The sequence below is a fragment of the Centruroides vittatus genome, unplaced genomic scaffold (genome assembly GCF_030686945.1).
Source record: "Centruroides vittatus isolate TY-2023 unplaced genomic scaffold, ASM3068694v2 contig_181, whole genome shotgun sequence".
Classification (NCBI taxonomy): Eukaryota; Metazoa; Arthropoda; class Arachnida; order Scorpiones; family Buthidae; genus Centruroides; species Centruroides vittatus.
This window is the reverse complement of record NW_027121109.1, coordinates 308,930-336,493: the sequence shown is the minus strand read 5'-3', so window position 1 is coordinate 336,493 and position 27,564 is coordinate 308,930. Positions and strand designations below refer to the sequence as shown.

The 27,564-nt window shown below is 32.3% G+C and overlaps 2 protein-coding genes across 3 annotated transcripts; one reads left to right on the top strand and one right to left on the bottom strand.

The window, feature by feature from the left end:
• Window positions 1-9: 9 nt before the first annotated feature.
• Window positions 10-19,211, bottom strand: LOC136969803 (cytochrome c oxidase subunit 4 isoform 1, mitochondrial-like). Of its 2 annotated transcripts, none has more exons than XM_067264067.1 (4): window positions 19,135-19,211; window positions 12,719-13,003; window positions 3,855-3,986; window positions 10-452 (listed from the first exon to the last, which is right to left on the bottom strand). In XM_067264067.1, exons 2-4 carry the CDS (start codon window positions 12,993-12,995, stop codon window positions 319-321), a joined length of 543 nt encoding a protein of 180 aa, XP_067120168.1. In that variant the 5' UTR covers window positions 12,996-13,003; window positions 19,135-19,211; the 3' UTR covers window positions 10-318. The 2 variants fall into 2 exon arrangements, with proteins under 2 accessions (XP_067120168.1, XP_067120169.1); XM_067264068.1 differs by having other exon boundaries at window positions 19,146-19,202.
• A 300-nt stretch (window positions 19,212-19,511) lies between these two features.
• Window positions 19,512-27,553, top strand: Sys1 (Sys1 golgi trafficking protein). The gene is made up of 4 exons (XM_067264064.1): window positions 19,512-19,609; window positions 26,814-27,063; window positions 27,128-27,195; window positions 27,262-27,553. Exons 2-4 carry the CDS (start codon window positions 26,896-26,898, stop codon window positions 27,500-27,502), a joined length of 477 nt encoding a protein of 158 aa, XP_067120165.1. The 5' UTR covers window positions 19,512-19,609; window positions 26,814-26,895; the 3' UTR covers window positions 27,503-27,553.
• The last annotated feature ends 11 nt before the right edge of the window (window positions 27,554-27,564 follow it).

Genomic DNA, 27,564 nt, shown 5'->3' with positions numbered 1-27,564 from the left:
AAACCACCATTTAAATTATGTAGTAACAACCTTTAATGGCAGCTCAAAACTGCGTTACACGTGACGCAGATTCGCAATCTACGCCATTTTTTTTTTTTTGCATAAAATGCTAATCACAACAAAACAATTCGTCTCTAGAATATAATAGAAAAAAACTTCTGATCGGTGTCATATATTAATTTTGAACTCGCACAAGTTTTTACGTTACGCTCTAAATCAGGAAAGTAAGTACTAATTTGTTATTGTTCCGAAAAAATCAAAATGGCCGCCTGCGTGAGAGAAGAATGTGTTCTATTTTTTTATTTTAATTATTGTAATTTACTTCCATTGACCCTTCTCGTAATCGAATTTGGACGCCAGCCCTTCGATGGGGTTGACTCTCAACTGGATCATCCTCTTCAACGTTCTCGCCTTACCCTCGGGAGTGAACGATTCGGGTAACGGTGGATACACTGAAAATACAAACAACAGTTACGCTTAATTAGTGTAACGATACGATCAAAATGGCAAGTGTTATGGAGTTGCCATCGTTTCGTAATTCAAACTAACGTAACGAAAACCGAATCGCTTCTATCGGTATACGGCGCGTAACCGATTTATGTTACTCTTCGAATGGATAAAGCACGTGGAAAATTTCCTAGCGGTTACGTAACTACCGTAACAACATACACATCGCTTGGAAAAGCAGGAGATATTCGTAACAATATTAGCTGGTAACAGTTGTTCATTTACAAACGCATTGTTTCGCTAATTGGAAACGTAACAAACGTCATTTCGCATCGTGTTTAACGTAACTACAGCGCTAATTGTATTCGAAAAGTCCATTTCACTTAAGGAAAACTATTCAATAATTCGAAAACAACGTGACTTAGCTAAATACCAGAACTAGAACTACTTTAAGTCACCTTTGTCATTGCGAAAACAATGACGAGTTCGAATTTTTCTTAAATATACCTCTCCCAATCCTCTAAACCCCCTTCTACAACGTGTATTATGTACACGAAAAGTATGTGTGTCAAAATCCCTGCAGAAACACACAACACAAAATCAACCAGATCTTTATAGAAATACAAGTTCCAGGCTAGAATTATCAAGAAAACGTCTCTAGAACGTGATCTGTGACCCCATTTCTATAAAAATGCTACGTCATCCGGTAAAAAAACAACAGTCCAAACGAAATTATACAATAAATGGACCCTAAACTGGGCTTTCGACGCTAATTTTTATTCCCCCTATATAACGTTACATCGGGGAATTATTGATATTAGTGGGACACTGGTATTTAGGCCAACTGGTGCATGTTATATGAGCAGTTATTACAGGAGATAGTGTTTAGTATACACTGTTTACTGCAGACTAAACACTGGATACCAGATATCTAACAATACATTACTAACCCGGTAGGATGAAATGTCAAGAATTTCCAAAATATTTTTCTGTTTTGCATAGTCACCCCTTGTGAATTTCATTGTTTCTTCCCTCCCGCAGACACAAAAATGCAGTGTCCTAATTGGTTTACTTTGTGTTTGTGTACGAATTACCGAGTGTCAGGTATACAAAGTGTAAACAAATTAAGTACTGTGGAATTTTGTAACATACCTAGAAGCTAGTTACAACACTGCAGTTTGTTACAAAAAGCAGAGCTGAAGCACAGATTTGTCCAAACACAATGTCAATTTTCAAATACAGTATACTCCTTACAGATAATTTCGCCGTTCTAGAGTCGAGTGCTTCGCGCGGGACTGTAAAACCTGCTTTTACAGTCCGGCCCAAAGCACTAAACAAGAATTTCACACAAAAATACAGGTAAACTTATCTGTTTTAAATTCCTAACAAACAAAATCAGTTTCATTTTGTTACAGACTCGTCAAAATCTGCAACTCTTGTCGAATTTGCTTATTTTTGAATCTGCTAAAACACTTTCTGCAAAATATCTCCTCGGAGGAGGTGTAAATCCCACAATTCTTGCCTCGTACGAGTTAAAAAAAACTATTTGCAGAAAATTTTTTAGTATAAACTTCAAAAATTACTTGGATACAATTATTCAAAACAATTTCCTTCAAAAGTATACAGACACACTTAGTGTTTGGATGTATTATTGTGAAATCACCTAAATTTGAGTATATTCGTTGGAAAATGTTTGTGTCGTGATAAAATGAATGTTCTGAATACAAAAACAAAACAATTACTATACTTATAACAGGACGCCTGCAAAACGATAAGACAATTACTTAAAGGATCGTCAAGGACGGTCATTTATGTGTCTGGTAACAAAATCATTTAATAAATTGTCCAATGAACGTTTTCGATCTTACTCGAGGTCTGCTTCAGGTTAGAGTAAGAACGAATTCCAAATTTGGAACGTGTTCCTACTCTAACATGAGTAAGATCGAAAATGTTCGTTGGATAATTTATTTTTATTACCGAACATAAAGGTTCATCAAGGGTGATCATTAGCACCAGCAATTAAGTTGGAAGATGTCTTTATTTGTAAATGGCTCGGCAGCACGGATCGGGCCCAAAGCCTCGAGTCTTAGACCCGATTCGTGCTACCAAGCCACTCGTGGAACCATCAAACATTTATCGATTGCATTCAATTGTATGTATTTACACAACTTGTGACGCTCTGGTATAAATATGTACGTCAGACACGATAGGCTAGGTAGTGCAGATTTGACCTTAATGTAATTATACCATTGGCAGTCTACTAAAGATGACAATTTGAATACAATTCCCAATATACATCTGCCGGGAATTGCATCCTAACATGTATTCTCAAGGTGCACGATTAATGTATTTTTGTATGGTTACGACGAGATTTTGGCCATTATTATAATTAAAAATCTAATCATGTTGTTTATAAAGGAGACTTGCATAAATTGCTTAGATGTTCTCTTTCGTCCATGCATTTCACCCGCATATCAACTAAAAAAATACAAAGACAAGCGTAATTCTTCAGTAACATAAAAGTCGGTAAGTCATCATAACTAAAACATTAAAAAATAAAACTTAGCAACAATATTAAATATTTTGTTATCAAAGACAAATCAGAATTAACCTGTCTAATTTAATAAGAAAATGTGTTGCGTATTAAACTCATTGAAAAATTTAGGATTGATTAATTCGAAAAGAATGTTCAATATGTTTATGCAAACAGTCATTGAACCACGCGCATTAGATACAAAAATATTTACTCTGCGTTCCTTCTGTAAATAAGAACAAGAGAATTTGGCTTTGGGCATCACGTACGATGTGTTTTAAATGCATGACATAATTCTGAATTATGAAGAAACTTAAAAAAAATCAAAGATCAATAGATTCAGATCTATAGAATTAACAGAATAGATTGAAAACACTGTCCACAGCATAAATTTTCTAGTCTGTTAGAAAGGCCATCTTGGGAATATCCTAATGTAAATTTCTTTTAGCATTATACAAAGTCTATGACAAATTGTAAGTACGAATGCATTTTCTTCTTAAAAGTTAACCAATGGTAAGTGTTATATTTAAAAATGTAACGCCAAAATCTAGTTATCAAGATAAAACCCATTCTATTATACAAATGCAGCATATGTATCTAAAATTAACTGCAGATTTCTGGAATCTGGAGATGTATCCAGACAAGTGGCCGAGTAAGAAAGCTTCATACAAAAAGTATTGCACTGTTAGATTGCTTGCTTAGTTGCCGTCACCTAACCACACTCCAGATTGTGATTAAATGTAATGCAAGCTTCTATTATTTCTGTTTCTTCAATATCAAAATGCAATAGAAATAAGTAAGTGTTTATAATTAATGACGACGATATAAGAAATAATGTTTTATAACTACACAAGTGTAAAACAGAAAATATTACCAAATTTTTGCATAAACATAAAAATCCATAATGCTAGAGATATTCCGCAAAGTGTCCATCCCACGATAACTTTCCATTCGCCGGTTGGAGCTTTCATTTCGGCAAAAGTTTGACGAAAACTTGCTCTATACACTGTTAAAAGAAAAATTTTATTAGAAAGTCATTAAAATGATAAAAAAATATTTAAAAAATTCCACAAAAATTATTTAAATTGCTTTATTGCGAGAAAATATTGAAATTAATATATAAAAAAGTAGATATAGTGTATGTGATATATGAATTGGCAGCATCAAAAACATTGTGTTGGATGTAACAAAATACTGTTCGTGATCATTGCGTAGCTTTAAGACAATATTTACATTCAATTATTATTACACTGAATCTCACGTACTAGTGCTTGAACTGAAACAAAACACTTGTATGCATTTAAATTAAACATTGTTCAAAAGAACTGTATATAGTGTCTTCCAAAATTAATTATTATCCGAGAATTATGCCAAGTACATCAGTCAGTAGAGTAACTGTCCGAGTTTCATCTCCCGTCTGCATTCGAATGTCTCATCTACTGCCATTAGGAAGAATAATAAACAGTAATGGCAAATCTGCAATAGAGAACATGATTTGCATTCCGCAGTTTGTACATCGGAACACTCGTCATCATGCAACCTAAGTACCCTGCAGAAGCCACAGAATTGTGGCTGTCGCAGGAGGAGTGACGACAGACGTGCCATATCAATCAACAGGAAGAGTTTGAGTATCAGTCGAATGTGTGCCATGCGATGCAAGGTGCATGCATTCAGAAACTGTAGAGGGCCTTTGTGAAATTTGGTCAGTTTTTCTAACATTTCAAGTAAATCTTCGCATGAATACAATGATCACACAAGATCTATTTTATATATTTAAAATAACGGAAATAAGATCATTTTTGAGTTTTGAATTTTAAGCAGTGGCATATTATTGATAATTCAAGATGTAAAAGGCATGTACTGTACAGTTTTGACAATTTAACATTACTTTCAATAGGATCAATGTCTTTTGTGTTATGAAATGTTACTTTATTGATTCATAACAAACATACGATACGTCTGAAACACTATAATTCCCAAAATAGTTAAATTTAACAATTTGAGACAATAAAATAAATCAAAAGCTTGGATTAACAGAAAAATTAATACATATTTAAAGTATCGTAAATTATGATCTAAAACTACAAAAGCTTGGCACTTGACACATTGACGTAAGTGTATACTGCAAGGAATTTTCAAACAGTCAATATCTTTCGAACAATGTGAGTAATGCATTATTGTTCACACTCGAGTCATATTGTTTACAATACTTTATTAAACACATTATTTATATTATGTCAAAACAGTGAGTTTACTTAAGAGGTTACTTAAATAAATATATTTACTGTTTCAATATCATTTGTATTCACATTAACAGGAAGTATAAATAATTTTCAAGTTTTCAATTCTAGCCAGTTTATGACATCACAAATGAAAAATAACCTCGAGCAGCCTGAGAAATAAAGTAATTGTTGCAAACAATTCTCAAACTTCTCAGAACACTATACTTATATTCAATTGCAAGAAGTTTTCTCTCACTCAGTGCTTGTGACATAAATAGTCAAAACATCAAAACATTCCAACTTAACTAATTAGTGAATAAAAAGAACACCACAACATCCAAGAAATCAGCAAATAAATACTAAAATTTACTTATAACAACACTTTCATTCACTTATAACAATTATCGGGCATCATACGACAAATTGAACAGAACGTCTTTATAACATTCAAATATAATCAAAACATAAATACTGGCATGTGCAATTGTGCAAGATTACAATAAAAATAATTATAAAACACAAATTTCTTTATTTTACAGGGTGAATAGATTGTAAGTCCATTACAAAGAATCTCTAAAATTGATCGCTTTCCCTTCCTTAATTGTTCTATAGCTCACCTAGGATTATTCTGCGATTAGTGTTTCTTTGTAACAGGCTTTATAATCTATGCACCTTCCCTACAAAATTAAATTTGTGTTTTATAGTTATTTTTATTGTAACTTCGCATGACTGCACACCTCAACGTCTGTATTTCGATTACGTTCAAATGTTTTAATGACGACTCGTTTGGTTTCTGCTATACAACACCTGATGTTTATCGTAAAGAAAGAAAAACATTTGTAGAAATAAATTTTAGTGTTTATTTGCTGTTCTAGGGTGTTTTTGTGCTTTTGTAATACCTGAAGAAGAGAAAGTCAAAATTCATTAGCTATGCCTGTATATTAAAACAAAGACAAAGGGAAAATATTGAGGAGTGAACAAATATGAGAAATTTTATTGATACAGAAATGAGAGTTAAAGGTTGCAGCAGCAAGAAGGAGTCTTTCGAGTATAGACAGATTTTATTTGAATAGCAGCTTCCCTCAAATAGTAGATGCTGTTATTATATGAGGACTTCTAAAAACAAACTTTAGCACAAAATGAAAATCCCATAAACCATGGTAAGTAGATACTGTATTTATTTAACAAACTTCAATGAAAAACGAAATATACAAAATGTGAAAGTACAATATACGGCAGGTGTACTTTTTAAATTATTTTCTTATTACTGATGTATAAAATATAACACATTCAAAAGATAGATACCAACTGCCATTTGAAATATAATTTGTTTTAAAAATTAAACTTTCATAAATAAATATTTAAATCTGGGGAGTGATGCCCAGAGGCCTAGTGAGCTGGAATCCACGGGAAATTATGTAATCGGCGCCAAAAGCTGGAACATCTACGAGAAGGCAGTAACACAGTATACCGTAAAGTGGAAATGAAAGACCTACGACTTGCAGATCTCATGCAATGCTACACGTATAATTTTATGTCATTACAAATTTCTCATTGCACAGTAACTTTTTGGACACCATATAGTTTTTTTCTTAAAAGTTTTGAATATTCAATGTCTTTTAAGAACTACATCACCAACATTTGAATTCCTAATGCAGATCATAAGCTATCTTTGGCCGCTATTGGTACATAAAACAAGAATGTATATTTTCAATTTGAATTCGCTTTGTATTTATCCAAAAATTCTTGAATTTAAATTTATATCAAGTTATATGTGAAGAATGGTAGTTGCTACTACATTTGTATTTGAATTCAGAATACTTGTGCGAGAGTCGGGAATTTTAGAGAAGTTATTTTAGAAAATTAATAACAATTTGTTAAAAATTTAACATAATAAATCGACGTTTTTTATCAAGTTAAAAAAATCATAGAGAATAAGGAACAAACGCTTCCTTTGTATAACAGTCATTCCTGAGAGAGATCTTTATCTCCCATGACTAAAAGGGTGACTAAATCTGAAAGACGCATCAACCACACCCAGTCAGATGATCTTTAAGCTCGATCTCCATTGGAAGAGATCTGAAGAAATTAAAAAGGTATAAATAGAGAATGCGAGCCAAACTCCGGGCAGTTCATCATAATGAAGGCCCGAATTGGCCATATTTGCCTATTTCAACGAGACTTAGTCATAGAAGCACCATAAAAAGAGTGTCATAGGCCATAAAGGTTTGAATAGAAGATTCTCCTCAAATTGAACAAACGTGAACGAATCAAGAAAAGTGCTACGAAGGTAGTATATTGTTAGAATTGATGTAAACTCTCTCCGCAAGATACTAAACTATCTATCTTATATACTAGGACCTATCTCCACAAAAATAGACCTAGATTATATCATTTGTAATTCCATTTATTGTATTCTCATATCATTTGTATTTTTATTGTAATTTTTATTTCATTTGAATTAATTAAATTTTATTTGTTTGTTTATAAAAATGGTCTTATCAATTAGTCTACACTCCACTCATAAATAGAAAAAATACGGACGTTGTCACTCGGACGTCATAGATATATATGAATAATTTAGATGCGTGATAGCCCGCAAAATTGACTATCTGGTGTCGGGAGCCTGATGTAGGAGAAAGGTAATTACGAGATCATCGCTCTCTGCATTTTGTTATTCACCAAAACAAAAGCCATTCTTTTTGACAAACCAAGGGCCAATCTCAACGATTAGCTGCCGAATAAGTAGTACAAGAGTTCAACCAACTCTGTACCCCTCACAACTGTATAATAATTGCAAATAAAAAGTTTTTTCAGATTATATTATATATTTTAATAGTTTACGACTATTAAAATATATAATCTGACTATCCAAAGTCTTTCAACTCTATCCCTCAAGGTTGAACTATAAAAAACAAAATTGGCAGCCAACGACAAAAATTAAGATTAATTATTTTGTAATTAATTATCAAGGCTTTAATATTCGAAACTAATTCAGAACATCGTCGAGTTTTTCATTCATAAAGGATGTATAATAAGGGAGGAAAATTCTCTTTTATTGCCGTAATCTCATTAATTATGTATGGTATACGTTTAATAATTAAGTTTCTTTCGTGTAAAAAAATTAAATATTTAGTTATTGTATCTAAATATTTTATCATGACTAAATAATTAAACAGTTTTATAATTGTTAAATTCTCTAAAAATACTCATTCTTCTATTGTTAAAAAGTTATACGAGCAATTTACTTCAATCTTGTAATAATGAACATATAACTACAGGGAAATTTTGTGTCTCATTAAACTGAAACAACTTGTTACAGCATTTTTGTGTCCTTTTTATCTTTTGGATTTTGTTACCCGAACAGAAACAACTCTTCAAATCACTTAGTTCCTCGTCAAAGAAACGAACAGACTGTCGATAGCAAAGTCTACTAATGGATAAATAATGTACTATAAATCAGAAATGACAATTTAAAAAGGTAGCAAACAATTAGTATTTTGATCAGTTACTTGAGAAAACACTTTTTAAAATTTCATCAAATAATAATAGCGATGAAAAGCAAAATTCACGTTTTAAATGAGAACTTTTGAAAGATTAAAAAGTCATTATTCTATGCTTTAAAGTCAAAATCCTTTTTAAAAAAAATGTTGAGATGGGATATAGTTTCTTCTTTACCATCGTTTGTCAGCTATAATTGTTTTATACCATAGGAATAAATTTTAGTTTGTCATCTAATTTAATTAAATTGTGTAATTTTTTTAAATTAATCGTGAACTGCAAATTGGAAACACACTAATTTCACAAACACCCAACTTTTTGCCGAGATTAAAATTCTTTTATTTTTACTAACGTTTTCAATCTATTAATATAGGCCATTGTCAGGCTTAACAATATAGATGTTCCAAAATGGAATGTACCATTTTTCGAATATTTTAAAATTTAAAAATAATTTAATTTTACATGAATTGAAAGAAGTGTGTATACTAAAATAAATAAACAAATAAGAGAGATTAAACAAAGCTAACTATAAAGAAACATGATTTAAGGGTTTTTAAGACCCATCCTTTTTTCTATTATATATTTCCACGCTGTTGGAAGCGCATTAGCATCCCTAGCATTCAGGCAACCGTAATTTTACTTTTGTAAATTTCGACCTTTTCCATCTCCAACACAATGGATGGAGCATGCACCGTTTTAATGACTTTTGCCTCTTCCCATTTTACAACAGCGCCTTCAGTCTGTGCCGTGATTGCTAATATTGCATTGTTGTGTTTATGTTCTCACAGACATACTGCCAAGTTTCTTCTAGTCACACCCACAGAATCTTTTTCGATTTCTAATCGAATTTTGTAAATTTTCAATTGAATTTAAATGGTATTAATGGTACAAAAAGATTTAGAATTCCACAACAAAAAAAGATTGTATTGTAGTACTATATTAATACTGTACAAAATTAATAAATCAGTGTTTGACATGACCTATTAAAACAGCAGATCTATACTTTACACCAGGGATGGGCAACCTTCTTCCATGTAAGGGCAATTATGAATCGAAAAAGATTATGTGGCACGACTAGAAGAAACCTGGTGGTATGTCTGCAAAAACGTAAGTACAACGTTGACAGAGGACACAACAACACAATATTAGCAATTATGGCACTGACCAAAGAGCTGTTGTAAAATGGAGAGGCGAAAGTCATTAAAACGGTGCATGCTCCATCCATTGTGCTGGAGATGGAAAAGGCCAAAATTTACAAGATTTTTGTAATGAAGTGATGTTGTTAGTGATAAAGAATGGTACATTTCATCAGGCAGATGAAAAAGACACATAATCCCTCTTTTCAAAAGAGTGCCAGCCATTTTTAGTGATTCGAGGCTTGGCCTAATGCCAAAGTGGAAAGGGCTAATTTATTCTTTATAGAAATAAAGAAAAATAATCTCTTCCACTTCAGCATTTTTTCTAATTAAAGGTATGTAATACAGACATAGATCTAGCTATACATTTCTTTTGCTAATGTAATAATTCAAATATTTTCAACCTCCAATTATATTCATAATTATTTCATCAACTTTAAATAATCCAGAATTTGTCGTGGCATCTAATACTAAGAAAAGAGAAAATTCAATATCGGCCAGAAAAATATTTCTTAAATGAAACATGTAATAATATTATTTGCCTTATTTGTCATGATAAGATTTCTGCGTGAATTTGTGCATTTTCAGAGGTTATTAAAAAAGAAAAGATGAATTTCCTGTGAACTTTGAGAAATATAGTAAATTATGTGAAGTTTTGTTAAAAGGTTTTCTGTTCAGAAAAATAAAACTGAATTAAAATTTGTTTAATGATCCATTTTCATTTAATTATGTGGATGAATCAGCTGAATACCAGCTATAATTCATCAAACTTCAAAGCAGGGAATCTTTGAAAACTTATCATAGAAAACATTCCCTTCTTGAATTTTATAAAGAAGTTCATCCTCTCAATAAATTTAGTGAAATTGTCAATTTATCTAGAAAACTGTCATGCACGTGGAGTAGTACAGTACATACTAATTGTGAACAATTCTTTTCACGCATGAATAACATCAAAACTGCTGATAGAAATAAGTTGAGTGATTCCCATTTAACTAACATTCTTAGAATTACGATTAGTACCATAAAAGCAGGTATTGACATTATTATAAAAGGACGGCAATGTTAAAAATTGCATTGAATTTATGTTTATTTTGCAAGAGTATAATTTCTTTTTTTACTCTCAATAATACAGTATTTTCGTAATTATGTATACAGTAGGGTTCCGCTAGTCCGAACTAATTGAGACCAAGCCCTGTTCGAATTAGCAGATTTTTGGATTATCTGAATAATTGAAATAATGCAGAAGCAAGTAGTAAAACAGGTCCAGTTTATATAGATCCAATACCATCAATGACTTTTGTTTCTGTTTTTGTGTATAAAGCAGGGATAAATTGTGCATAAAATATGAATAAATATATCAATTTCCCAGCTTAAGGAAGTATGCAACAAAAATTCAAACATTATTTCTATAACTTATGTATGCGAATAGTTTTTCCGCAATGAATTTAGTAAAAATTAAAACAAGAAACCGGATAACACACACATAGGAACTAATTTAAAACTAGCAGTGATGAATATTTAACCAAATATTTCCGATATATTACATTTACATCCGTTCCAGAAGCTAAATTAAGCACACATATGCTAATTTATAATTATATATGAATAAATAATTGTGATTTACCAGCATTTTTTTCTCTTTTCTCTTGTATGCAGCCACATCAGTTCAAAAGTTTTAAAATGCAGCCCTTACATGGAAGAAGGTTGCCCATCCCTGGTGTAAAGTATAGATCTGCTGTTTTAATAGGTCATGTCAAACACTGATTTATTAATTTTGTACAGTATTAATATAGTACTACAATACAATCTTTTTTTGTTGTGGAATTCTAAATCTTTTTGTACCATTAATACCATTTAAATTCAATTGGAAATTTACAAAAAAATGTATATTTTGCGAGCTAAAAAATTTCCTCTCCACCAAAACATATTCGGATTAGGAGATGTTCGGACTAGTGGGACTCTACTGTACTTATTAAAATTTGACATTCACATTTTGAACTTTTTAAAAGCATATATGTATATAAAGTACCTTTGTGGCTCGCTGAATACACCTAAATTTCTAATTTGGCCCATTAGGAAAAAAGGTTGGACAACCCTGGTATAGCAGTTATGGTCAGCTGTAAACACTTCACCAGCTGCAAATTTTACACCTGAACAATGGGGCACACATTGAGCAACATTCCTTACATCAGTAAACAGCCTCTGCAAAAGGCATGTTCCTTACATGCATTCTGCAAATAAACATTTTTCTTTTTCCTGTAAAGCATCCGCTTAACAGAAGTTTCTGAACTTTTGTTTTTTGAAAAATCCTTTTCGGCATCCTTTGCACAATCCATACACAAATTTTGGTGTACATCTGGTTACAGCTACAGTGTGCTCTGAATAGAGAAACTTGAATTATGGCCACCTGTACTTAATCTACAATGTTACATATAAAGCGTTGAAATCATAATTCTGATTAAAATGGCATCCAAATTTTCAGCGAGCACAATCATATTTCTAAAGCAATGAAAAATTAATGGCAGCACATTCGGTTCTGTTCAAGACCTCTCTGCAATGACAAAGTTTGAGTACTGTAAGTTTAAACTTCTTAGGTAACTACATTTAATGTAAATGTAGTTACCTAAGAAGTCTTTATGCTGTTTTAAACTAGTTTGACAGAACCAATTCTGTTCATACTATGACTGACTTAAACTTGTTTAACTTTAGTGTAAATGTAGTGTGTGTCTATATAATTGAAAATGTGAATGAGTCTTATCAATATCAACTATGAAATCAAACTGATCTTCATAATTGTAATGTTTTTTGATGATTCATCAGTTCAAAACAAGCTTCTAAATTGTATTTATTTTTTTTAAAAAAAATCATTTCGTACTTACAAGTTTTCTTTTCTTCTATAGTTAAATTTTTCCAATCACCCTTCTCCTTCTCTCTCAAGGCCATAACGTCGGGAGTATTTTCCTTAAATCTTATTGCCGGCATGGGAAAATCCAATCTGTCAATGTACATGTAGGTTCCATTCAGACCATATCCAACTACATCTCTATTGCCGATCAAACTTCTTCCATAGTAAGATGCAGATGGCTGTATTAATGTATTAAATATACATCTTGAAGGTAACTGTCTTGAAGCAACTTTCAACATATGACTTGCCATTTTGCTAGCTAAAAATTGAAAAAAATTAAATAAGAAAAAAGATTGTGTTAAAAACTACCATTTTTCTAATTTTAATATAGGGAACAGTTAAAATTCTCTCTCTCTCTCTCTCTCCTCATTAAAACTATTTTATCAACTAGCTGTGATGAAAATTGTAATGCAAATGAAACATATTCATATATCTAAGGTGGCGCTCAAGATACATTATTAAAGACTATTCCTATTTGGAAAAGACCATATAAATGTACCTCAAACCTTGAAGAAGACATTTTAAATACTAATGATGAGGTAAACATATCTTTTCACCATCAATTGATATAATTCAAATGTTCTATTCATTGCTTAATCATCATAAGATTAGTATTTGTTTATGGTATTGAAACAATGGATTATTATGTGATGTTTAATGAATTATAAAAAAGGATTGATAAAGCTGGGTATCCGTAAGTGATTTCGCCATGTCAAGCCAGCGTATCATATAAATTCCATGCATATTACAACACTGATATCCACTATGCTTCATTTGTATATTAACTGATAGAATGACGAAAAATAACTTGAGGACAGATGATGATGATACAATCAACTTACTGATATCAGGGTTTGTCATTGTAAATTTCCAGTGCCCTAATATTGTTAATTTAAAGCTCATTCTTTACTTACAGTAAAAATACAAAATTCTTTGTAAGTCAATGATGAAAGTAAACTGTCACCTCACATCAATTGGCATAATGATATCATCACAGTCAATTTTGATATAATGAATAATCCAGACCACATCAAATTAAATATTAACATTATCTTAGAAATATGCTTCAAATTAACTATAGATTAAATCCACTAATAACAAGTCACTCAGTCAAATATTTATCAGTTGTGTTCAACATGTATTTACACTACTATGAGTAATGCTCAAGTCTTGGTTTGGTACATTTGACGTAATTGATAAATATTTGACATAAATGTAAATGGAACGGTAATGTGAATCGGGCCTTAATGACGAGAGTCAATAGTAATATCATTGACCAACTGCAATAGAAAGAAAAAACATCACTTCTTGGAGAATCAACAAAGTATAATGACCATAAACAGAAATTACAAACTGACAGTAGAAGTCTAACATTAATTTCTATTTAATCTCAATTAAATTTACATATTTATGTGCTTGCACTCATCTGCATTAACATTGGGTGGTAATTTCCATGAAAATTCCATGTATTCCAAGATTGCTAAGAGCCTGGATTACCTGTTCTTTTAGAAAAAATAAAAAGATAAAAACAATAACAAATTTAATGTTATCACTTTTATCAAAAATTTTCAGGAAAATTGAGCTATTAATTTAGATGTAACCATACTAGTTGCAGACAGTGCCAACTGGGAATGACTTTAGTGCCCACAGCCCTCCATGGATCTCAGCCAGTTATTGTTTTTAACTTGATATGTTGTGTATATACAAATATAAACAATCTATAAACCCAATTTTTAATGGCTTGGCATGGTTTATGGATTGTTACATATGTAGAAATACACCATATTGAGATGAAAGGGATAGCCATGGAGGACTGTGGGTGCTAAAGTCATCCCCAGTGCAATGAGTGACCAGTATGGTTATATCTAAATTAATAGCTCCAGAAGCAAAGATCAGATGGAAGTCCAAGTAGAATAACTAACACATCTGCATGGAAAATTGCAAACTTCCATTAATTTTTTTAAGTTTCTGCAAGTCATTTTGTAAAAAATAACAATGAAACCATCTGATGACATTTACTCATCACTGACCGTGAAACAGCTCATGCATAGACCCAGCTTTATAAAGCATGTAATGTAAATCTTTCATAAAAATTAAATATATAAATTTAAAAAATCGAAATAAATATACTATCAAATAAAAAAATTTTCATAAGAATGTATAATAAAAGAAACTATTTTCAGTTTATGATGATGGATAGCAATATATTTTTATTCTTTTATAATCAATACGCAATGCTATTTCTCGATTTATGTTATTAAAAAGTACATCACTTGCAAGCCTCACATAATTATATACTATTTTATGAAAATTTATTGCAGTAATTTCAAAGTGGAATGTTTAAAAATAAAAATTCAAAGTAACGTGCTAAAAATCCTAACATAAGTTGATTAGTGTAACTTCTACACACACACCGGTGTGTGTATAACAAAATTGATTAGTGTTTTTCAATTTAGAAAGTCCTCCATGGCAGATTGTCTGAGTGTTGCCTTCTTCAGCAATTTATGGCACCCGGAAGTTCACTGCAGAATCCCAGCTGAAAACAATTGTATTAGATCTAAGTTTGAAGTTTCTCTTCAAGTTCTGATTAATTCAAACAATAGCAAAGAACAGAGAATTATTAAAATTTAAGTGACAAATGTAAGTTGTTTGTTGTTGTTCCACTAGAAACAAGAAACAGAAAAGTAAAGTTTAAACCAGGTACAAAGCTCTGTTTACACAAGATTACAATTAAATAACGAAGAAAGAAAACAACACAACAAAACTGATATGCAAAGCTATATGTTGAAGTCATTTTACACAAGAAAATGAAACAAATTATAGTCAAAGGTTAAATAAATAAAATATTTTATTTGATTTTATTATAATGAATCATAGCTTAAATTTATTAAGTTGAGAAAAAAAATTGCTTAGAAGGAAAAACAAAAGATTTTAAACCGAACATGATGCATAATATAATAATTTCGGATTACAATATGCAGAATGTCTTAAGATTATCATTTTTTTAGTAGTATAAAATTAATTGAAAACAAAATAGATCTTTACTAACAGTAAACCATTCTATTTGATGAAGTAATCAATATACCTTTAACCAATGTTTTCAACTTGATCAATAGATCATCTTCAGGCATTAACAGGTGTAAGAGGAATGTCTGTTCAACCCCAAACATGGCCTGATAACTATACTAAAACCATTAGCATGTCTCTCACTCACAGTTAAGTGTATTGCATACTTTACAAATTAACTACAGACCTACGGTATAAATTCCCACTGGCATTCGACTGTCCGTCCTTCCCGAATCTTGAGAACAGAATTAGAGAGATGAAAGTCGAGACCAGGGGCTGTATTCTGGTCGGTTCTCTCTCATCTCTTCTTTCAGAGACAAATGATGTCAAATTGTCTCTCAGAGAGAGGCAACTCCAGTTGATCATAATGATCTCATCTTTGTTATTGACGTCACAATTCTATTAGGTTGATTATACACTTTCAGGTTATCTGTGCATGCAACACAGTATAGAATTTTAAAAAATGAAGAGTATGAAATTATAGATCATGTGGTAAGGAAAGCATGTGTTCAAATAAAGCACATAATTTTGATAAAGATATGCAATGTTTAGCAATGTTTTTAAATATCGTAATGTCAAAATGTCTCAGGTAACACTGTCTCTTAACAAATAAAAATTTTATTAACCTAAGCTAGAAAAGCATACATACTTATAGAGAAATTACAACGGTAATATTTCGAGAAATACTTAGATGGATAAGGTTAACAGCATATTCAGTTCAGAAACTGATGCAGGATCATTAAAAAAAGATGGAGTCAGTGGCATTCCCAAGTAGCCACTTAAAAAAATCATAAGCATTATCTATCTCAAAATATTCTTTTCTGAGATAGAGAATGTTTCTAATATGGTTTTATAAGGTAAGTAGCATCCAGTCGTCCAAATTAGATATAACAAAACAGAGGCTACAGATGAAAAACTGGTCGAAGTACCCGCTCATCTCGGAGACATGATCTTGAGACGTAAACAAATGATTAGCCAAACAGCAACCAGCTTCTGACAGACACTGCTCTCAGACGTGAGAGACAATGACCAGAATACACCCCCAGATATAGAAAACTTAGGGATAGGAGGCCCTAATTCACTATAAACAAACTTTTGGTTTAGACCACAAATCATGTTATTTCAATTCAAAAATATTCCCCAAAACGGAGTTAGATAGATGAACCCATTGTCAACAGGTAAAGTATGATATACAGGGACAAGACACTACTGGACACAAGATCAGCCTTAAAAAATCAGTTTTCTAAGGCTGATCTTGTGTCCAGTGATGGTGTAACAAGTCTAGGAATAAAGAGGCCAACATAGTGTTCACAAGTATATACCAAGACTAGACAAGAAGTGTATTATAATAAAGTTTATTATTTCTGATGGATTTTCTGGTTGATATGTGAATTTGTGTTACATCCAGTTTCTCATGGGATTTTGATTCTCTCAATAATCAACATAAAAGTACAATATAACAGCAACTAATTAAAGAAAAACAGGGATAAATCCCTGAAAATGTTAACAGTAATGTAGTGTTACCCAAACAATATCATGTGTACTCAATGAGGAGTTCCCATCCACTCCCAAATTGTAAACATACTATACAAGCAAAAAAGTCTACAGAACCAAACCTGTACATGACACACTTCTAAAGCTATTCACCTCCAAAGTCAGTTTACCATGTACCAATATACTGCCTATTCTCCATGCTCCATACAGAGTCGTGCACTTCGGCGCTTGCACCTCAGCACCCACTCTCTTAAAACTATATAACATAAAATACTCCATGAACAGTCAAGTGGACTACTCAAAGCTAACATAACTGCACAGGCTAAATAGATTAACATAATAGTCTTAGCTGAGTGACAAACATTGCAATCACCTGCAACTTGAAGTAGGCCAATTTCAGGGGCCCCATGTAGAGGTACAATTCCATCAACTTTTTTGTTCCTAGGGTGTTGTGGGTGTTGTATGATAAGGTCCCAACCATCTCATTCATAGATGTAATTGTGCTGTTTCTTGTGGAATCTCGATTTGGTAAGATTGCAAATGTGAATGATGCTGTTGAGACCTTAACACAGCAGTAGGGCATGTCCATAGGAGCAGAAAAAGTCGAAAAAACCATACCTCTAAATGTGAACCTTTGCATGATATAGCCTCCCAAAATCCACCTAAAGCCTACTTCCAGGCATTATAGAGTCATGCTGCATGCTTCACTAAGCCTATTATGTGTTTAACAGTCAGTACAGCAATGGTGACCAGACATCCTAATGATATTTATCAGCAAAGAATAAAGAAAATCCAACAGCCGACCCTTTGCGAGATATTCAAACCCAAATGTGGAACCCAATGGCGGCAATTCCGCTCGCCATCTTGCTTGTGGACATCACCCTTGCAAGCAAGTTATTTTATAGGCACAGCGATCAGTGTCTATAATTATTGCATTAACTTCTACTGACTAAAAACAGCTTTTACCTCAAACTAGTACTGCTGCCTCATTCTCTATGCTCCGTATCATCAAGGTTCACTATTGCTCACATTTACTAATGCACTGCACATAGTCATGCACTTTGGTGCAAGCACCTCACACCCCCTAAAACTATGTAACATCAAGTACTCCACAAACAGTCGAGTGAGCTACTCAAAGCCAGCGTAGTCACATGGACTAAATAATTAAATACTATAGTCTTAGTGGTGTATGGTGCAACTTGCATGTGGCTGCATCTCACAAAGGGTAACATTTAGAGGTACAGTTCATTTGACTTTTTTGCTTATATGGACATGTTATATAGCTCTGTTTAGGTGCCAACAGCGTCATTCACGTCTGCAATTGTACCCTTGTTCCAACCAATAATCCACATAAAAATACATGACAGCAACTAATTAAAAAAAAAAAAACAGAGATAAATCCCCAAGCATAGTAACATATTGACATAGTGCACAGAACCCTAACACGTAAACACGTGTCTGTTTTATGTTAAGTGAACATTATGCAACCTAATTACAGGATGCAGAAGCCATCTATGAGAGGTCATTTAATTATTTTGTAAAAACATCAATTTTATTTGAAAATGTATTAAATCTCTTCGTATACAAATATATTGCGTAATAAGTGCAAAAATGACAATAAAAAAGCTATTTAAACTCGAAAAAAACTCTACTTTTCGTGCTTAAAATCGAAACAATTCTTCTGCCTTTGTAAACTCTCGAAGGTCATTCGTCAAATAATCCACTCAAACACATTTTTAAACAATAAAATCTTAATATAAACGGAATTCGTTCGCTTTAATAACATTTTCTTCAACTAAATATCATAAATTCGCAATAAAATACACTCACAATTTGTTTACTTCGTCCACTTCCTCACCTAACCTTCCAAATCAAAATGGCGACAAACTCTCGTCCCGATCACTACACTCTCACCTTTATCACATTAAATAAAAAAATAATAAATATTATAAATAAATTATTTAATTAAATTTCTTAAAATTTATTAATAAATATATGGAAAGCGTAAAAATTTAAATATTAATAAATATTATTGCGGCAATCTCCATATTGTTTTATGATATATCATTTATCGTCTGTTTCGATTATCAAAATCCATAAATAATAATAATTATTTTACATGTATTATTTAATTAAATTTCACAAAATTTATTAATAAATATATTGTGACTGTGATTTATAAACTTTAATTATTATTACGTTCTTATCGAATATCGTCTGTATGGTTGCCGCCATGTTGTTTGATGATGTAACGAAGTAAATGTTCATTAATTTGGCATTTTTGTCAATTTAGCGAATAAAGTCGGTAAGTTTAAATTCGAATTTTGTGTATAAATCGATTTGAAATTGTTTAGATTCGTAATAAACATGCATTAACGTTAAAATAAGTTAAAAAATGTCATTTTTAGCAGTTATAAAAGTCGTTTGGTCTGATGTTCGTGAGATCTTGCATCACATCCATTTATAAGATTGATTTCTCATTAAATCTAAAGCCCAATTAACGAAATATACGTTTATTGTTCAATCTGTTAAGCTTTTATACCAAAAAAGTAAGTGTCAAACTTTATTAGAAGTCAATAAATAAACAGCTCATATATGTCATCAATCCTGTAGTACTGAATAGCTGCAGAGTTCCTATACCATTCAGACCCCATTACAATCATATGAACAATTGATATTATCTATTTCGTTAGCTAAATAGGCAAAACAATTTATAAATAAAACATATTCTAACCTAATTGAGAATGTACAAAGGCACGAGTCGGTATAGTGGTTCTGAAAGTTACGGATCCACCCTATGTTGGGGAAGTAAAGATGTGATGATCCCGATAACTGTGTTCAGCAGACTTGACAGTTTCAGAGCTGTTGGGTATTTTTCTGCCGAATGCCCTCTGCAGTAGTGCCATTTCGGAATGTATTTGGTGTTTTGACATCACATTTAGTAGTGTCTTTCATTTACGCTACCTGTAACTAACCAGTGATGGCTTCCTGCTCTAACACATACGTCATGTTGTTCGGCAAATGTGACTATGCAATAGCTATTGATTGAAACACTTTTGCTCAGTTTCAACTGTTGATTCTGCTGAATGCATTTTTCTCTAACTGCACTTAACTAATAATCAAACCTTGTCACAAACCTTTAAAATGCAGCCTTTTTATTCAAATTTTCGAATGTTTTTGGCCAGTTTGAATGGCCTTGTCAGGAACAGAAGAAACAAATCTTCTGTTCCTGACAAAGGCTATTCAAACTGGCCGAAAACATTTGAAAATTTGAATAAAAAGGCTGCTGAATGCAGTCATTGGGTTAACCTATCATGGGGTCCATTTCCTAGTTTAGCAGCTAAGCTGATTTGCCAACCTTACTGGAGAAAATTATTGTATCTGCCTCTTGAAATTATTGTATTTCACTTAAAATTATTGTATGTCCATCTCAAAATGTTACACTTGCATCCTCTATCCATAGAAATATTAACAAGGTTTGCCCTATGTCAGAATCTCTTAAACTTTTTATCTGCAACCTCTTCTTAAAACAAAGTTTTTTAGACCCATTTTACAATGAAGTTTTCACAACTCCCTCTTTCATTGCATGGACTTTAACCACCAGTAAAACTGAAACTCTGAATGAGATAGTTGGGACCTCATCATAGCATAGAACATGCCCACAGAAGTAAAATGTCAAAGAACTGACAGTCTACATGTCATTCTTTGTGTGATATAGCCCCAAAATAGGTGTCTGGAATTTTGAAGACCCTCAAAAATTGGGTAAAATTTAAAAGTGTAAAAATCCAGAACCATTTATGGAAAACATGCTGATTTTTACCATTGTTCCAATGGTAAAAATCAGCTTGTTTTCCACGTTACTAGAGATGGCTAAGAGCTTGTAAAACACTAAGAAATGTCATTGCACTGACTATTTCCAGGACGATCATAGTTGCACTGCATGCTCTGTTGAGCCTATCGTGTGTTCTGGTCAAACCTTTGGATGTGAATAGCCCACCAAGGGTTGAAATTTGATATATTATTTGACTTTTTTGGCCATCAAGGTGACAACAATCATAACTTCAGTTTTATTTGGAAATATTTAATTTCTTTTTATGGTGATTTAGAACGTAATTAGAACATAATTTTTTAAAAAATGGAACATTATTTTATTGGTTGTAACCACATGTCACAAATGACATAGTCTTCATTACTGTACTTCAAAAAAAGACTTCCATGCTGGAGAGATTCTCTCTCTCTCTCTCTATAATCGATGACCATGATATCAGTTTTCTAGTTGCCTTGTATATTTCTAGTTTTTCAGATATATAAGTTGAGCCACCTCCCAAGTTGAATGTAAGATATAAGCTTGTTTAAGGTTGATCTGAATTTCATTCTCTGTAGAAAGGCAGTTTTTATGGTTGTGGTACTCTTTCTAATAGAAGTATGCACTATTTTTTCTAATTTTCTTTTAATACATTTAGTTCTGAAATTAAATATTCTACTTATATCTGTGATAAACAGCAAATGATATATAAATTTAATGAATGGGGGATATTATGATGAATTTGCATTATTGTTAAAATTGCTTTAGTAAAGATTGTGTAGAAATATATCATTTTCATCTACCAACAACTTTTTGCATACCTTTCAATTATATTTAACAATACTTGCTTTGCAATACAGGATGTAACAAGGACGATGGTCACAACTTTAATGGGTGATAGAACATGGCAAAAGTAACAATTGTCGTAATACAATGCGTGGTGGAATGTGAATGCAGAAACACAGTAAGTACGAAGAATTTGGAAAATAAAATGTCATTTTAATCATGGATATTTACAAGAAATAATGTTTCATTTACAAAAATTGTTCAAATGAACAACCACTATGCATCACAATGGTGATTGAGTGATTGGTGTATACTTTGGAAGATGTACTTCTGCTGCAGAGGCACTAATTCTGGAGACAAGATCTCCAGGAGAATCAAATAGGCATCTTGTAAACAAGATGTCCATTGATTCTCTTGGTCCATTGATTTAGGGTTGTTCCTTGCTCACATCTGAAAAGCCTCATTTACAAGGCTTTTCAGATGTGAGCAAGGAACAACCCTGTCTCACACAGTTGTTTGTGCAGACGCTGAGAGATTCTCTGATCGGCAACTGGCGTATTTGGAAAATGTTCCTGGTAAAGTCATTGCAATTCAGTGGCATTGCCGTTTGCAGCTATACAACTTCCAAATGATGACGTGTGTGCAATGTGGCCCTTCTCACCAGCAAGTGTTCTCTTGCAGTAAACTGCTCGGCATCCAACCACACATTGTATTACAATAATTGTTACTTTTGCCATGTTCTATCACCCCTTAAAGTTGCGACCATCTTGACTGTTACACCCTGCTGTATAAAAATAGAATATTTCTTTCTGTGAATTCAGTTCATTAGTAGGAAAATCTAAAAATGATCAATTAGTAGTTTCAGTTTGTTGAAACAAGGACTGAACTCATGCTACGTGTTGCTTCATATCTTTTAATGATGATAAAACCTCACCATGTCCTCTTCAGAATTTCGTTCAGCTCTTGCACGGAAAAAATGCGTAACATCAGTTTTTGTAAACAATAGCTTAAACATGGATAAACAGATAAAATGGCAATAATTCTGCATCTTCATACTTAGAAAAAGTATATTCTAATGGGTTCTGATTGAATTTGCATATCAAAACTTCTGATTCTGAAGAATTTCAATGCGTACAGAGTTAGCTGGTACAGAAATTTACAATGTATAAAACCTAAATTCTGCTTTATTAGTGCTCATAAATTTAAGTATCATTTCTCTAGTGTTTCTAAGACAAACTTTATTAGAGAAACAATACTTAATTTAAATATGAAAATTCCAATACAGCAGTTTGGGTTTTATTATAAAAGTTAGCCTTTATTCATTATGCAAAAGGATATTTTTATGTATATTGCATAATTCAAATTATATAAAAAACATTAAGCTCCCGAATCTTCTATACTCCAGACAGTTTACCTCCGTTTTGTTTCTCTTAAAAATAAGCTTACAGGTATTAAAAATGGTTGCCTACCTGTTATAGCCTGTGACCAAATCGCCTTTCTCAATTCTTATAATTAATATTGCACTAATTTTTTCATTTTTACTTTTTAATTTATTTTGTTTACATTTAAAAATCAATAGCTTTTTTTATTAGCAATATAATTGGTTGTTCTTTGATGTCATAGTCTTCCAAGTGCTCCCTGAGAAATTCCTGAAAATCTTCACAAAAATAAATAGAAATGGCATGAAACATAATACTTTCTGAAGACAAATTTATTGAGTTTTGCATATTTGATTTGAAAATTCTTATATGTGCATCCTTAGAAATGTTACGTATTAAAATTTATTTATGAATGCTGCATCATTAATGGGACATCAAGGAAGTGCCTGAGAGGTAACTTTCCTGTTCAGCTTGAAGCTGGAGGACATCTATTGGCCCACTTCTCAATGTCCTCGTAACAATACAGAGGGCCACTTCTTTACCCAGGTGTACAGAAAACCTACCTACCTATCCACTGTTTATACATTCTGAATTCCAAGGCCTGTACATTTATGAAATATTAATTTAATCCAAACTACATCATCCACTGCCGTAAATAATCTGGCTATAAACGATTAAAGATTATAAATAAATTTGGCACTTGAGGTAGGCGTTAGGTGCCATCTCTTATTAAAATTAATAATTATAATAATTTAAATAAATTTAGATAGCCAGTCAGTGCCTTAATAGAAGTCGATGGTTATGGCTTTGGCTTATATATACTGGAAGAGATCAGACCGAAGGTCCGGGTAGCGTAACTGGCAATGCAACCGAACGGTAAGCGGCAGTTGCGGGTTCGAGTCCCGCTTCGGGCCGATTCTTTTCTTCCAGTTTAATCTAAATTTATTTAAATTATTATAGTTGTTAATTTTAATAAGAGATGGCGCATAACACCTACCTCAAGTATTAAATTTATTTATAATCTTTAATCGTTTATAGCCCGATTATTTACGGCAGTGGATGATGTAATTGATTAATATTATCGGGTTTGATGAATAGTTATTTAATCCAAACATTGATTCAAAACATTATAAAATTTTAGTTGTTTTATTTTAATAAATTAAGGACAAATTAACTTCAATTCAGTGTGAAATTAGATATTGTAGCATTTCAACTCTAGAATTTCTCAATATATCATCTAAAAGGCATGCTGTCAGAGCATGCAAAGTAAACAATGCATGACCAAAATACCAGTACATTTTTTTTTTTAAATTGAGTTTTCATAGCAGAAATGCTAAATATATTGGATTAAAAATCTAAAAGTTTGTATGTTAGTTTTAAGAAGTTGTATTATCATGCAATCAGACTCTCTGAATCTTTATTATTTATAAAAATAAATAAATTCAACAACTCGTACTGGGTATATGTAAATAAGCACTACACATAATACTAATATCCAGCCAGAAACTACAAAAAAAAAACTATATAAAAGCAAACATTTACTTTTATGAAGTTTTTTTGGATATTGATTTTATATGTAGTGCTAATGTTATCTTAATTGATGTCAAGATAAAGAAAATATTAGGTTGAGTCATAAATAAGTTCCGTTTTCTAAACTGAAATTTATTTGCCAATAAAATGTACAAAAATAGACTTTAATCTAACACATATTCACCATCATTATTAATGACTTCTTGCCATTTTTCGGGCAACTTGTCAATTCTCCTTGCATAAAATTCTGGTGGTTTTCAAAAAAACTCCTGAGAACTCCTGGACTTGGTCATCATTTTGGAAGCATTGCCCTTGTAAAGCATCCTGCAGTGCCTGAAAAAGATGGAAATCTGTTGGTGCCATGAAATCTGTTGGTCCGGTGAATATGGTGGATGAGGCAAAACAGACCAGCCAAACTCCAAAATTTTTTCTTGTGTAATCTTCGCTGTGTGTGGCCTTGCATTGTCATGCAATAAGGTGATCTTTTTTCTGTTAACAAGTGCAGGACGCTTTTCATGAAGTTTTAACCGAAGTTGCTCTAACTGTTGTATGTATACATTTGCAGTAACAGTTTCATTGCGTGGCAACAACTCAAAATGGATAATTCCTCGACAATCCCACCATACACATAACAAAATTTTCCTTCCATGCACACAGGGCTTAGGGTCTGGTTGTGGCTGATAATTTTTGTCAACCCATTGTCTTTTTCGAATAACATTTTCGTATGTGATCCACTTTTCATCTCCCGTAACAATTTTATCCAAAAAAAGATTCCTTTTTTGCCAAGAAAGCAAGGTAGCAGCTATCGATCTTCTGTCAGCTTTATTCCGTCCACTGAGGTTATGTGGAACCCAAACTCCCAGCTTGCTTACTTTTCCTAGTTTTTGGAGGTGACGATTGATGGTTGATTGGGATGTGTGCAGTTTCTCTGCTAACTCCCTCGTCGTTTGCCGTGGATTCTGCTCAATCAGGACCTTTAAAACGTCGTTGTCAAAGTCTGAGGAGCGGCCTGGTCTTTCTTCATCTTTTAAGGAGAAATCACCAGAACGAAATTTTGTAAACCACTTTCGAACTGCTCTGTCTGAAATTACACCACTGCCGTAGACATTGCAAATCTTTTTTGTTGTTTCTGTAGCGTTATTGCCGAGTTTAAACTCCCACAACATGATATGGTGTACATGCACTTTCAAATGTTCTATTTCAAATGAATTCAAAAATAATTTTTTATTACATTATTGACATTTCAGTGTTAAAATTTACATTTATAGACTATTTGCTAATAGCCACTAATAAAACTCAGTTGAAGCAACAAGCAACACAACATCTGGCAAGTATTTGACAGTCATTTACACTTACTCGCTAACGGAACTTATCTATGACTCAACCCAATACAATTAAACACTTCCATTTTCGTTACTTCTTGATTAGCAACACTGTTTTATAAGACACCGCTGCTAATAATGTTGACTCCAGATGTTTTTTATGATGATTTATACCTCATTGTCAACTCATTTACCACATTTAAAGATGTCTAAAAATTAAAAATACCACATTGATCCCTTTTAACTTTCAGTAGAAAATGTTATCGAAAGTATTAATAAAATAACAGTAAGACGCGACGACAAACGTTAATTTAAATCATCATATACAGTAAACCCTCCATTTGAACAAAAAAATAATTTCTGATTTGATTAAAATTAATATGATGTATACATTGAGTGACTTAGACAATCCCCTTTCTTCCGATTAGTCCGTAAAATCAAAGGCGTACCATATTATAATTTCGTGTAACTTCAGTAATAACACTTTGTTTATATAAAAAAGAATCAGTTAAAATATCTAAGAGAATTATTTTAAATTCTTTAATAGTGTGTGTGTGTGTGTATATAAATATATATTAAACAGCTGCCTAAGGCACATTGTAAGCATGAAAAATGTGTACTGTTTAATAAGTTTTTGAAATGTCTATGAAATTATCTAAAACTAAATGAAAGAAAATTATTTTTCAGATAATCATGAAGATTCGTGCAAAGCATTACAATATTAGCCAAATTTGTGTGAAGTCCCATGTAGCTGTATAAGAAAGAAATTATGGTTATGGGCGGTCACTTTCGTTACTCAGTATGGGATCCGCCTCTCATTGTGGCTCAAATTATAACTATTCAGAGTATTTTTTATGCTTCTTTAGGAATGTGGATATTTCTTACTAACATTTTGAGCGGTACAGCTCATTCTTTAGATCAAATATTTCTATATCAGGTGAGTCGCAATTGCTGTTCAAATAAAATTTTTTAACGCAATCATAAACCTATTTATTTTACAGCAAATACATGTGAAAGATTTTCATGGACAGTGCATTGTAGGATCTTATTTATTGAATTCATTGTGTTGGTAAGTTGAAAACATTTTATAATTTGTAAAACTTGGAACAGATTACAGTTTATTTCTTGCTTTCAGTTCATTGGGACTCTGGTATTTTGTACAGAGAACAAAACTGTGTTTGGACTTTACTGTAACTGCCCATTTGTTTCATCTGATAGCCTGTTGGATCTACAACAGCAGTTTTCCACACACGTTATCCTGGTGGTTACTTAATATAGTCTGCATAACTATCATGTGCGTCTGTGGAGAATTTCTGTGCATGAGGACCGAATTGAAAGCCATACCACTCAGCCTGGGTCCAAAGGCTGATTTGTGATGTGTAGTTGTATGTCTGTCTCTCTTTGTAATAAAAAAGAAGCAAGTATCATTCCCATGAAA

Bases quoted from the DNA above. Each gene is read 5' to 3' on its own strand.
- Sys1 (XM_067264064.1), top strand. From the start codon at position 26,896: ATGGTTATGGGCGGTCACTTTCGTTACTCAGTATGGGATCCGCCTCTC. The intron at 27,064-27,127 runs GTGAGTCGCAAT...TTTATTTTACAG, and splicing joins ATCAAATATTTCTATATCAG to CAAATACATGTGAAAGATTT. The intron at 27,196-27,261 runs GTAAGTTGAAAA...TCTTGCTTTCAG, and splicing joins TTATTGAATTCATTGTGTTG to TTCATTGGGACTCTGGTATT.
- LOC136969803 (XM_067264067.1), bottom strand. From the start codon at position 12,995: ATGGCAAGTCATATGTTGAAAGTTGCTTCAAGACAGTTACCTTCAAGA. The intron at 3,987-12,718 runs GTAAGTACGAAA...TTCTTTTAACAG, and splicing joins TATAGAAGAAAAGAAAACTT to TGTATAGAGCAAGTTTTCGT. The intron at 453-3,854 runs GTAATATTTTCT...TTGTATTTTCAG, and splicing joins TATGTTTATGCAAAAATTTG to TGTATCCACCGTTACCCGAA.